General features: G+C 25.9%; 1 protein-coding gene across 1 annotated transcript; it reads left to right on the forward strand.

The window, feature by feature from the left end:
* The first annotated feature begins 4,775 nt into the window (after nt 1-4,775).
* LOC105254935 (V-type proton ATPase subunit F) lies at nt 4,776-13,299 on the forward strand. Its single transcript, XM_011263952.3, has 5 exons — nt 4,776-4,978; nt 6,537-6,618; nt 9,983-10,065; nt 12,895-13,017; nt 13,125-13,299. Exons 1-5 carry the CDS (start codon nt 4,925-4,927, stop codon nt 13,152-13,154), a joined length of 372 nt encoding a protein of 123 aa, XP_011262254.1. The 5' UTR covers nt 4,776-4,924; the 3' UTR covers nt 13,155-13,299.
* The last annotated feature ends 2,073 nt before the right edge of the window (nt 13,300-15,372 follow it).

The raw sequence follows: 15,372 nt of genomic DNA on the forward strand, positions 1-15,372 counted from the left end.
AAGTGTACCTAATTATTTACTTACGGGTTTAACTTATATTTAATCTCATCAAATCGCGTTATTTCTTTCCTTTCTTATTATGTAACTATTTTATAGACTAGCTCAATCTAGAGCACATGATAAACATATTTCTTTTGCTTTTTTCCCTTCTTTTTTTTTCTTTTAAGATTTTGTATATCATAATGATAAGCAGTAACATTATAAGATATTTTAAGTATATTTATTGGGCTGCTATCTGAATTTGTTGGAAATTATTTTAAGGAAACTTTTTTAATGCGAAGAGCTAAAGTGCCCGGAAATGCAGCTGCAATGTCGGCGATCTTAGGAATAATCTAATGCGTTGCGATACGATTGAATGCTACGTTTATTGCGCACGCATTTGTATTTAATTTGACTATTTTGCGAGATTAGATTTGTACAAGAAGAGAGTTTGATAACAAATGGAAACAAAATGGGCAAAGGACCAAAATATATAATTTGCATTCGCCAACCTAAACTTATTTAGGATTGACGTATTGACACATCCATTTTTATACGTGATGCATTATAAGAGACAGAGAGTCTTTTTTTCATAAAAATGGATGGAATCTCCTGATTCTCGAGGCATTTTGTACTTGCAAGGGCATTGTTGTGATACCACAGATGCAGCTTCATTGAAAATAAATAAAAAAATAATACACATGTTAATTGATGTATTTTTATTTCCAATTATTATTGAACTTCTTTGGGTTACCTGAAACTTCCCAATTATTGATCCTCTTACTTATCGCTTTCGAATCGAATAGGAATTGAAAAAAAAGATCGAAAGTAAGGACCCAGATAGCAAGCACACGTCATTTTGACGTTTCAAATTGGTCATTCAAATTGACTATTCTTGACGTCACGAATTGACGTTTTTATGACGTAAAAGTGACGGTCTAATGTCATAGATTCTTGACGTCATGACATGTACCGCATTTTGACGTCATAAAATGTACCATTATTTTGACGTCTTTTTCTTAGCATAATAATATATTTAATAGTGTTGTCGAATAAAGCATTGTCTAAAAGTGAATCAGTGCATTATCACTAAAAAACAGTGAATGATTAGTCACTGATTACAGCAGTTATAAGTACAGCACTCTAAATCAATGATATTTTATTAAAAGAATTTTTAAAAAATCAGTTAATAATTTTGACTATTTCAATCAGTAATATCTTAGTAATATTTCTTTCGTTATTGCCACTAATATTAAACTACAATTCATCTCTCTATCTATTTCATAAATATAATATAAACATAATAAATATAAAAATAAATAAATATATATAAATATAAATAAATATATATATATATATATGAAATTAAAAATTTTATTTATATTTACTAAATATTTATTATATTAAAAATTTTATTTATATTACATGTATATTGAACTTGTTATTTTAAATAAATAACGAATGAATAATTTTCATTAAGTAGCCAGACATTTATTTGTCCGACTTATAAAATCAGTTTAACATCTGAAGCCTCTCTATTGAGATTGTATAAGAAATTAAATCGAAGTAATTTTACTTTAACAATTGTTAAAGTCTGATCGCGAAAATCATGTTATATAAAAAATTTTAAAAGATTTTTTTATGGGATCGATATACTAACTAATGATATTAATAATAAAATAATCGTCACTTCATGACTGAAAAATGATGTTACATCAAAATAATGTTATATCAAAACGTCAATATAAAGTCATGTAAAAAATCAATCATTTTGACGACATATGACCAAAAATGACCAGTTTGGAAGTCAAAATGACGTGTGCTTGCTATCTGGAGAGATTATTTAGCTCCGAATATTATAGATGTTTGACTATGTTAAAACATCCAATAAATATTGTTTGTTGCAATAATATAAAATGTGAATATATAAATAACGCAAGTTGCATATATAAAACTGAAATACATTATATTCATTATTTTGTCACAATAATATCCCTCTAAAAAACTTTACAAAGGTAAAAAATACGCCGAGTACATAAAAAAATATTCTATCTTGTATGCAACAAAATGTTTAATAAAAAAAGTCCTTAAAAATAATTTACAATAATTTTCCTAAAAAATCTTAAAAAATAAAATATTAAAACTAAATATGGAATTCAAAAATTACTATTAGCCAAGTACTTAAGTGCAATTTCTAAATTTGATATAATATTTACCATGAAATTAATTTTATATTGTAGAAATATTATACATAAATTCTTTCTAAGAAATTAAAACATATTTTATATTTATTCAGAGAAACTGTATTTTTAAATCAACACTAAATGAGAATTAGAATTCTTTTAAGTTTTCATAACTTACTTTGATTTAAAGACTGCGATTTAAAACTTGCGTTTTTTTTTTAATTATATACATTATATAAAAAATATTCTCGAAATTAAAAGAATCCTAATTCTCATTTAGTGTTGATTTTAAATATTTTAAAAATCAAGTTTCTCTAAATAAATATAAAATGTGTTTTAATTTCTTAGGAAGGATTTATGTATGATGTTTCTACAATGTGTTATATTGAATTCAAAAAAATATATTAAATAAAATATATCAAATTTAGAAATTGCACTTAAGTACTTGGCTAATAGTAATTATTGATTTTATATTTAATTTTAATAGTTTATTTTTTAATATTTTTTAATGAAAATTATTTAAAATTTTGTTTTTTAAAAAAATGATTTTGTGAGGGAAAATTACTGTAAATTATTTTTAAGGACTTTTTTTATTAAACATTTTGTTGCATATAAGATACTTAGGGACCAATCAAATGGCCTATAAGGTCACAGCACACACTTGCATAAGCGCATAACCATAAGCATAAGGAAATTGATTGGTCCCCAAGTATATACATAAAAAAATGAACCAATCAATTTTCTTATGCTTATAGTTATGCGTTTATGCAAAAGTGTGTGCTGCGGCCTATAGTCTTTAAAGCCTGGAACACATAAAAAACTTAGACATTAAACTTAAGACTTAAACGAATCGACCAATCACAGTCGAGCAATAAGGCAGCCACTGCCTTATTGCTCGACTGTGATTGGTCGATTCGTTTAAGTCTTAAGTTTACTTTAAGTTAAGTCTAAGCCCGGGTCTACAATAGATAATTTAAGCCCTAAGCCTTAAGAAATTGACCAATCACAGTCAGATATTCTCTTCATACTTGACTGTGATTGGTCAATTTCTTAAGGCTTAGGGCTTAAATTACCTATTGTGGACCCGGGCTAAGGGTACGTTCCAAAACGTACTCTCCGAGGAAAATTTTACTTCGCCGTTCCGAAACTCTTTTAAGCGTTTCCGATTGGTTCGAATCAGCCTTCGAGTAAAATTTTCCTCGGTTACTTGCGTTTTGGAACGTAACCTAAGTTTTTTTATGTGCTCCAGGCTTAAATATAAGATCGGACTATGGTTGTGTTCCGATATTTACTGCCAGTACTGAAAATCTATAGTTTACGTTACATATATTATAGATTTTCAGAACTGACAGTTTATATCAGAACGCAGCCTATGGCTGATGGCAGAGAACTAGATGTCTGTCGTAGTCGTGGACGTAAAGTAAGACAGAGAAAAATTGTCACAATGGCCTTGTACGACTTACGTTTTTCTCTGTCTTACTTTACGTCCACGACTACGACAGACATCTAGTTCTCTGCCATCAGCCTATGAATACCGACCGTAGGGTGCGGTCCAGTAAACGCTACCAAATGCTCTGAGCGTTACGTTCCAAATACCTCCAGAGGAGTGGTTCACGAATGCTATGAGTACTATAATTGCTACGCAAATGAACTAGGCTACGCTACAGCGTAGCTCACTTTATAAGAAGAGGCGTTTGTAGCATCTTCGTAGCAAATATGACGTATTTTATGACGTCATAAGATTTACTATAACATTTCGTAGCGGTAGGTGAACCAATCGTAGCGCTGCTACAAGTACTCTGCAGTACTTGTAGCGCTTAGGCCGGGTCTACAATAGGTAATTTAAGCATTAAGCCTTAAAAAATTGACCAATCACAGTCGAGTATTCTCTTCATACTTAACTGTGATAGGTCAATCTCTTAAGGCTTAAGGGCTTAAATTATCTATTGTAGACCCGGCCTTACTGGACCACACCATTAGACTAATATTACATTTGTCGTACGACAAATTTTTTAAGTGCATTGATTGGCTGCGGGATAGAAAATTTCTAAAGATTCAAAAAATTATTATCGCGCAGCCAATCAATGACCGGTATTCATAATCCGATCTTATATTTGAGATCGTCTTAAGTTCGAGCTTGAAATGCTACGCAGCTATTTGATTGGTTGAATGAGGTCTTAAGGCAACCTCCAAGCAGACTTAAGACGATCTTAAATATAAGATCGGACTATGAATACCGGCCTATGAATACCGGCCTTAAGACCTGATTCAGGATCGATTAGAGAACCTCTAGGAGAGAGAATGGACAACTGATCATGTGACATGTGATCAAGCTTTTTCATGATTGGCTGGCAGAAAATGTATCAATTTTAGCTATTGCGACGCCAATGCAAAATATGATGCACACAAATAGGTTAATATATGTGTGTCATGTGTGTCCTATTTGTGTGTCATCATATTTTCCATTGGCGTCGCAATAGCTAAAATTGATACATTTTCTGCCAGCCAATCATGAAAAAGCTTGATCAGTTGTCCATTCTCTATCCTAGAGGTTCTCTAGGATCGATGCCTTGGCCTGAAGGATAAATTTTGGAAAGCAAACAGCAAAGAATAGGGTTTTGGAACGCAGCCACATGATCTGTGGTGTGGCTCGTCAGCTGATGCGCGACAGATTACTTTATACACTGATTGTCAATTGGATGTGAAATTGCGTCGCTTAAAAATTTTATTTGCAAAATTAGTCAGCTTTTGAGAAAAATATAATGGCACTTCATTCTGCAGGAAAAGGAAAACTTCTAGCCGTGATTGGTGATGAGGTAAAATTGTGATTTTTTTATAAATTTTTTCACTAATTCATAATAACTTATCGAATTAAACTTCTTTTTTTCTAAATATATACATTTTAATATCTTAATATGAATAGATTTATAATTTTTTATTGTTTAATGCAAAAAAACTAGATTAGAAATGAATAACGAAATAAATTATATATTATTATTGTTATTGCTATAAATTATTGATATATATATATATATATATAAATATATGATTTAAATTTATATATATAAATTATTGATATGTATATAAATTTATCAATTAATTTTGTGATAATTTATGTAAATAAGAGATATTTTGTAAAATATTCCTAAGATGTGACTTCTCTTTCACTGATTGTATTATAATTTATTTGATTCATTAAATGGCTTGCTTTTCATGAATCATCACTAAATTAATAAAATAGCAACTTAGATACTTTAACTATTAGCTACTTATCCTTACAGCACAGAAAGGTTGTAGACATATTATAGAATAATTCATTGGACATAGTAAGATCGCAAATCGATTGCAAAGTTACTGGGACATTGTTGTAAGATTTTAGCAATATTACTTTTTGTAATATGTACAATGAAATATCATAGCAACATTGCAATATAATATAATATAATATGTTATTGTAATCTAGTAATAGTATATATAGAATGATTTTATTTCTGATAGATAAATATGTCGAAGCATATAGAAACATAAATTAAAAAGCTTGATATAAATAGAAGTTTAGTTTACCAACTTAATTAATAATATATTGTAAAATTATATCTAAACATAATCATATATATAGTATATATTTATAAATATATTATAGTATCTAATATTATATTTTATTTTTATTTTTCTATGTATTTTTCATGTACAAATATATGTAATTATAATGGCTTTTTAAAATTTTTAAGCAAAAGTAATATATAATTAATTTAATTCTTCTTATTAATGTTTCATATATTTGTACCATATAGAACACTTAAAATAAAAAAAAAATGATTTGTATAAATAAAAGTTTAAAATAATTTTATATCCAAAATATAATATTAATAATATAATAATATTAATAATATTAATATTATATACACACACACACACACACATATGTATACACTGTTATAGCAATATATTTATATGTTGTGATTTGATTTTAACGATTAAAATGCAAATTATTCTATGCTTTAATGTAAAATATTGTTATTTTGTTCTCTTTTAATAAAATGCTAAATTGTTATATATAAAAATTATTACAATGTTTTTTTATGTTTTATTCTTTATTAATATACTTAAAAACAATAAAAAATTCTTTTTTTTTGCTTGTACTAAATTTTCTTAAGTATTAAATTTTCTGTATTTTTTACTTTTATAATATGCTGTTTTTTTTATAAACACTTATAAACCACAATAAATTATACTGTACTGTAATAATGTTTGCAGATATATACAATTTAATTTTGCAAATTTTTATTTTTTTAAATATATATTTACATATTTAATAAAAAAATCAATATTAGCTTCTTGTATTATAAACTCAATTAATAAATATTGTTTTAGGATACTTGTGTGGGCTTTTTGCTGGGTGGAGTTGGAGAGATTAATAAACATCGCCAACCTAATTTCTTGGTGGTTGATAAAAGTATGTATATGTATATGTGTGTGTGTATATTGTAATGTGTGGTTCTCACATACAGAATGCAGTAATATTACACGCGGTAAGAATTAATTCAGTAGCCAATCATATTTTATGTCAAAAAGCATGATAATATATACAATGTTTTTCTCTGGAAAAACATGGGTAATCTGAAATTCTCTTTCTCTCTCTCTGCGATTTCTTTCATATTAAAAAAAACTTAGAAAATTCTCATGGGATTTTATTGAAACTCAGGGAATTTAAAAAGGAAATTTTCTCTGATAATTTTGCTCTCATATTGTAAACAAATCAAATGTGTGTGAATTATACGTTTAAAATATATATTATTAAATATATATATTAAAATATATATATTAAAATATATATTATAAATATATATTTATTTCTGTTTATATTTTCAATGAGTTAACAAAATATTTGTGCAGGACATATTCTTTATTATCATTTTTAATGATAAAAAGTGAAAATATTGTGCAAAAGAAAACTGTTTATCTTACGAAAATTATCCATTTTTTCAGTACATTACAAATCTATCATTTAAGAGATTTTGTTTTTTTCTTCGTATAAAAGAAATTTAGAAAACGTAAATAAAAAAATTTACTTCCGAAAATTGCATCAAAAAATCTTTGAAATATTTCTTTTAGCTGGAATTTTTAACAAACATCTGGATTAGAAAATTAGAAAATTTTCAGCTAATTTTTTTATAAGAGTTAAGTATAAATATTCCCCCTGATATACAATAGTGCAAATTTCCTGATTTTATATTGATGAAAACAGAGAATATACGTGCATGAAATTCATAACGTATCATACGTTATTAACTTTTTTTTACTTAAATTTCTATTAAAAAAGTGCAATGATTATCATTTATTATAACTTGATGGAAGAAACATGGCAGTTTAACTATTTCTAAAAAAGCATTTTAAAACTTCAAATTTTCACAAAACATTTAGAGTAAATACACAAATTCAAATCTCATAGGCTAATAAGGATCAAGATTGCAGATGATTATATATCATTTTCACAGAAAATTAATTTTTATATGAAACTGATTAGTGAACTTAAAGTATAAATTATTCTTAGTCCTATTAAGGAAATGTATAAATCTCAATTTGAGATTTTTAATTTATATGTTAATTCAATTTAGAACAAAGTTACAAAAAATTTTAGCATATATGATGTCGAAATTGAAGTTTTTTTCGTTAATTTTTCGCAGTTGATTTGAAAGTGATATCATCTACAAAAGAATTATCATCGAGAAAACAGTTTAATAGTATTTGACTATTGAAATTTCAAGCTTTAAAATGCTCGCAAAAATAATTCATAATTATTTTTCGCAAAATTACATGCATTTGATTTCATCAATTTTTCGATTCAAAGGGATAATTTTATTGAAGAGTGTATTTACACTTTCATGGTTTGGTGCAATTTTTTAATATTATTTTTGTAAAAAAAATCAGATTTAATAAAATATATATTAAAGTAATACTTTTTCGTACTATAAATTTTTAAAAAAGTGAAAAGCTAATTAAGTCAAAATTACATAAAATATTATTGCTCGTTTTGCTGCATCTTGTATGTATAAGTTAATGAAATGTACTCAATTAATTTATAAGGCATACTCTTGATTGAAAATTAATAACATTAATTATTATGCTTTTTTATAATTTAGGAAGTATTTAGCAATATATATATATATATATATATATATATATATATATATATATATATTTATATTTATATTTATATTTATACAGGGTGTTCCATTTTAACTTTGCCATCGAAATAATAAATATCTCGTAAAGTCTAAAAGATACGAAAAAATGTTTCAGACAAAAATTGGATGGTTTTGAGGGGAACATAAGATGGTGCCATTAGTTTGATCTTGAAGAGTCACCCGAAGATCACGTGAAGACCATCTCCAACTTTTTAAATGGGACATCCTATATGCTTTTGCATATTCTTGTAGCTCATCTCGAGAGCTTCCCAAAACACTATTACTAAAGTATTTTTTTTCATTGAGTACTTTCCGAATTATGAGGCTTGAAATTATTTCTTAATTTTACATAAACCGTAAAATATCTTGTAAAATATTTATTTTTCAATTATCTTACCTTAATACTTTTATGTACAAAATAATGAGAGGAATCAATTGGTGCAAAGAAAACACATAATTGTTTCGGAAAAAAATGTAATTTGCAATTTAACAATTACATTTCTTTTCTTAAAAATAACTATATGTTTTCTTTACATCAATTGATTTTTCTCATTATTTTGTACATAAAAGTATTAAGGTAAGACAATCGAAAAAATTAATATTTTATTGTTTATGTAAAATTAAGAAATTATTTCAAGTTTTGCGAAGCTCTCGAGCTAAGAGAATATATGATAAAATAGGGAGGTCCATTTAAAAAATTCAAAATGACCTTGTCCTGACATTGACTACGTCACCCAAGGTTAAACCAATGATATCATCTTATGTCCTCCTTCAAACCATACAACTTACATCTGAAACATTTTTCGACTTAACGCAATGTTTCTGACATATTTGAGTGGATCCTTTAAAATGGGATCCAATTGGTGTAATGAAAACATACAGTTGTTTTTAAGAAAAAATATGTAATTGTTAATTGCAAATTACATATTTTTTCTTCGGAACAATTATGTGTTTTTTTTAGACCAATTGATTCCTCTCATTATTTTGTACATAAAAGTATTAAGGTAAAATAATCGAAAAGTGAATATTTTACAAGATATTTTACGGTTTATGTAAAATTAAGAAATGATTTGAAGCCTCATAACTCGATAAATGCTTGAGGGAAAAATATTTTATTATAGTGTTTTGGAAAGCTCTCGAGGTCAGCTATAAGAATATACAATCAAAAATAGGGGTTCCCATTTAAAAAAAACACTTTAACCTTCAAATAACCTTGAAGGTCAAGCTCAAGGTCAAACTCAAGGTCACGAGATAAAAGCTCGGAGTAAGCCCTACAACTTTTGTCCGAAAAGTTTCTTTGTCCGACCCTTACTTTTCGAGTTATTCCCCTGTACCGGGACTTTTTGAACACCCTGTATATACATATACATGTACATGTATGTATATATATATTAAAGGAAATAAAATGATTTAATATGGTAAGATTTTAAGCAAGTTAGAATAAAATTTTACTATTTATTTACAAACATATTCTATTTTAATTGCTGATAATTTAAACTACATTTGTAAAGTTTTATTAGGAAAAAAAATTATATTAATTTTCAGAAATATACATTACTTGTTGCAGAGTATCCTTATACATATTATAATGTAAATGGAACACAAATTAATGTTAAATAATGATTGTCATAGATACAGCGATAAGCGAGATAGAGGACATGTTCAAACGCTTTATTAAGCGTGATGATATTGATATCATTCTTATTAATCAAAATGTAAGTAGTCAAAAGATATCAAATAAAACGATATAATTCCACATTTGTTTAAATCAATATAAAATATATTTAAATATATTGATAAAAATATATTTAAATATATTGATAAGCAAATTTTATTAGTTAAAATTTAGAGAGATTTATATATAGATAAGATTATTAATATTACAATTAGTAATTACACCATTTTCTAGTTAATTGAAATATTCTAACTATAAGATCAATTTTTTAAAAATACTTTAAAGGGCGTTTTCCCTCAAACTTCGGTGGAAAATATCTCAGATAACTATAATTAACAAAAATTATATTTTTCTTAATTCGTTATAAATAATTATTTAAAAAATATTAATTAGTCGGAACTTTGCGTAAAAATGTTTCCAAAGAATAGAACTTTTATAGAATTGTCCAAAACTGCCGTTAAAACTACGGAAAATTATTAGCACGACGCATTTTCACTAAGTGTGCTGATCGAGGACATTAAAAATAGTTTAAAAATTATTAATTTTTGGAATATCGATCTAAAATTGTATATATAGGCTGAATTATCGAGAACTGTTGTCAAAAATAGTAATTTTCGCGTTTTAGTACTTTAGAGGAAAAGTGTTGTGCTGGGTAATTGTAAAAAATTATTTAAAAAATAGTAAATAGTCGGAACTCTGCGTAAAAAATGTTCCTAAAGAATAGAACTTTTATAGAACTGTCCAGAACTGCCGTTAAAACTACGGGAAATCATCAGCACAATACATTTTTACTAAGTGTCATGCTGGTTGAGAACATTAAAAATTCATAAAAAATTATTAATATTGAAATATCACGCGCGATCGGCAGCTCGGCCGTTGAGCCTCAGACAGTAGTAGGTTTAGTTCAATATAATGTGTACAATAATAATAATAATAATAAATACGTAGCTTTAATAATAATAATAATAATAATAATAATAATAATAATAATAAATCCATACTACATAAGTTCAACTTTTAATTTGCTTTAATTTTACACATTATATTCGAACCTTCGATACGGTCAATCAAAAAAATTGACATTTATGTACTGATCAATTTATTATGCAGTCGATAATTTCCTGCATGATAAAAAGATTGACATACGAAATAAAACCCACCTTGTATATGGGGCATTCCACGCCAAATCGGACGGTTTAAAAAATTTTTGTTTTTGATTTTCTTAATTTTTAGGTATTTTTTAGTACCCCTCAAAAGAGGCTTCCTGGTAATTTTTGAGATTTTTTTGATCACTGGTTCAAAAAATATCGAATTTTCAAAAAAACCGCTCTTTTTTTGGCTTTTTGCTCATAACTTTCTTAATAATGGTCGAAATTCAATTTTTTTTTTCAAAATTTTCGTTTTTAGATGGCCTTTACAGAAAAAAAATACAAACAAAATATTTAAAGTGTTTTTAATCGAGATTTTTGAATTTTAAGTTTTCAATCGTGTTTTTAAAATTGTGTGTATCCTTCGATTTTCTTGAAAATTTTCTGTTTTAAACTTCTATCCATCCTGCAACTTTTAAGCCCGGTCTGGTAGTGGGCCTTCCATAATTACTATTTTTTTTCGATTTTTAAAAATAAAAAAAATTTTTTTTTCGCTATAAATTATTATCAATACCGATTTTTGACACTGTATACTTTGTTTTTACTTATTATAAATTAATTTCGATATTTTTTTGTTTTGAGTAGAGATTTAAAAGCAGTAAGTAAAAGTTAATTCTATTTATGAGCAATTATAACAAACGTTTTTATTTATTTTCGTGTTCCTTTAAAAATTGTTTCAAAATTATATTATAAATGCTTTTTTTTGTTGTAAAGTATTTTTTTATTTATTTAAATATTCGTGTCTTTACGAATTTCTATCCAATTTAAAAAGAGTTGCACATGTTAATAACTTCCTCACGTGGTGGCGCTGCTGATTGTTTCTTTATACCAACGTACATAGTTTATTTATTCGTATCATAACCTCCGTCACATCATCCACTACTGGAAGCTTGATTCATAGTTAGTTGTGTGTTTTTATTTGGAATTTAATAAAAAATATTTAAATATGGCATCTAAATCAGGACAAAAAAAAACAAAAAAATATCGAAATTAATTTATAATAAGTAAAAACAAAGTATACAGTGTCAAAAATCGGTACTGATAATAATTTATAGCGAAAAAAAAATTTTTTTAATTTTTAAAAATCGAAAAAAAATAGTAATTATGGAAGGCCCACTACCAGACCGGGCTTAAAAGTTGCAGGATGGATAGAAGTTTAAAATAGAAAATCTTCAAAAAAATCGAAGGATACACACAATTTTAAAAACACGATTGAAAACTTAAAATTCAAAAATCTCGATTAAAAACACTTTAAATATTTTATTTGTATTTTTTTCCGGTAAAGGCCATCTAAAAACGAAAATTTTGAAAAAAAAAATTGAATTTCGACCATTATTAAGAAAGTTATGAGCAAAAAGCCAAAAAAAGAGCGGTTTTTTTGAAAATTCGATATTTTTTGAACCAGTGATCAAAAAAATCTCAAAAGTTACCAGGAAGCCTCTTTTGAGGGGTACTAAAAAATACCTAAAAATTAAGAAAATCAAAAACAAAAATTTTTTAAACCGTCCGATTTGGCGTGGAATGCCCCATATATATGTATATATAATATTTATTATAGTTCTAATATAAAAATTATTTCATTAACATCTTTTTTTCTCATTTTTGCATTATATTTTAATAATTATGGTTATAGAAGTAAACTTTTGTTTTTATTGTTTCATCAAGTAATTATCCAAATAATACTTAATTACATTAATGTTACACTCGGTGTTTAATTTTAGGTAGCTGAAATGATTCGTCATGTAATCGACAGTCACACTCAGCCAATACCTTCCGTACTGGAAATCCCGAGCAAGGATCATCCATATGACGCCAGCAAAGATTCGATCTTAAGACGCGCTAAGGTACGATTTTTCGCATACGATCATTTAATAAGCACAGCAGACTATTGATGTCACAAGTTAGAAATTCTATTCTACAGAAAATTTACTAGCTGAAATTACTGTTACAGGGTATGTTCAATCCAGAAGATATTCATTAATATAAATATGGCATTATACTGAAATTGTGTACAGTAAAATAGGATTATTTGATTAATTATCGCATTTTACGTATCTATCTTTGTTTCTTTATTCAGTAAATGTAATATGAAATATTGCTGTAACATGTATAATACTTTCATTTAAATAAAAAATAAATTTAAAAAATGATTTTTAAAAAATGAAATTTCTCATTACATTATCATGCATACATATGCAAACATATTTATAATATACATCTATACACACACACATACACACACACACACACACACACACACACACAATTAGTAACTGACAAATATATGTATTTTTCTAATTATAAGATTATAATTATAAGATGGCATTATAATATATTGTTAATTTTTAATTTAAATCCTAAAATTACAAAAAAAATTGCTGATTATTCTATTGTTACAAATCTTTATTAAAATTATATCTACATTAATTAATTAGAAGTTAAAATCGTAACACAATATTATAAAGATGAATCGGGAGAAGGTCAATTACGAATAACGATTTATTCAAAGACTGTATATTCAAAATAACAATAAATAAAATAATTATACATCAGAATATTAACAAGGGAACCTTGTGAACTTCTAAAAATTCTGATTTTAATAGTAGAGTAAATAGATGGATTTAGAAATTTTCAGTTGCAGTCCAAACAGGATTCTAAAGAATGAAATCCCTTCATATGTAGAGCGATATTTCACTTTTCTCGTTATAGCTTGAAAATTATTCATATCGAATGTTTTACAAAAATTTGTTTTATACAAAAGTTTCATGGTAAAATTACCTCTATTTAATTATATCAATAAAATTAAAAAAAGATTTTTTTGAAGTTTTTTAAAAAATTTGTAAAAAAATTATTTTTAAAAAATTTTATTAATATGGTTAAATAGAGATGTTTTAATCATGAAACTTTTGTAGAAAACACTCTGTTATCTTGATAATTTTCTAAATAAAAGTAAAAAGAAGCAAACAGTCTCTCCTTAATTTAGGGATGATTTTACATGTTAGAAATGTTTTTGAGTGGCAACTGAAAATTTTTAAATTCATCTATTTATCTCCTTACATGTATGTAAAATTTCAAAATTTAACACTTTGCAAGATTCCTTTAAATACATAAATTATATTATTACATTGATATGTATATGTGATTATATATTATAGCGGCACCACAAAATTAAAATTTTTTAGCAATTCTTTTAATATGTATAATTAAATTTAAGGTTGCTTCATATAATAAGAAAATCTCTTTTACACTTCAGCTTTCTTTTAATGCGAGTATGTATTTCGAACAAAAATAGTGTAATGTTGATTCGGAAAAGTTAAATTATTTGAAAATGAAAGATTTTTGTATGAAAATAACTAATAATAATTTAAATTACTTTAGAAAAAGAAAATTATTTTTATAACTGATCATTTTTTAATTTCAATATATTTTTATCAAAATCAGTGTACACGTGCTAAAATATAAAAAAATATAAAATATATAGCACAATCTTGATATCAGAAAATAATTATATAAAATATCGAAAAATCTGTGAAAGCAAAAGCTTTGTATATTTATTGAAATTCGCGTTAAAGCAAAACGCGGAGAAATTCAAATTATTATTTTGCAAAAATATTTGTGTACAATCTGAATCGCTGGAGACATAGACGTATTTTCTAATTATTCGTGTTAAAAGACACAATTAAATACTAACGTACTTACATATGCATAATCGCACTATAAGTTTTTTTAGAAGAAATTCCATGGATTCCTTTCTATAAAAAATTTGTAGTGAGATTATGTATATATAACAACACTATATGATACTGAACACTATATGAATCCTATTTAGTTATCCTAATATTTACAATTAAAAAATTGACTGTCTTCAAATTTTTATATTGCTAATGCAATATATATATATATATATATATATATATATATATATATATATATATATATATATTGCATTAGCAATATAAAAATTTGAAGAAAGTAATAATAATAATAATAATAATAATATATATATATATTATTACATGCTTCACTTAAAACCCTACAATTTTTATATAAAACATTTTTCTTGAAAATGCGTACTTTTCGAAATATTAAGGGATTTCAACACTTTTTATGCACTCCTATAAAACGCTGTTTTTTCTAAACCATAGTGAATACGAAAAAATTTGTTTACATTATGTGTTCTACTCCTCTTTTACCTCCTA

The sequence above is a fragment of the Camponotus floridanus genome, unplaced genomic scaffold (assembly GCF_003227725.1).
Source record: "Camponotus floridanus strain SB8 unplaced genomic scaffold, Cflo_v7.5 scaffold90, whole genome shotgun sequence".
Lineage (NCBI taxonomy): Eukaryota > Metazoa > Arthropoda > Insecta > Hymenoptera > Formicidae > Camponotus > Camponotus floridanus.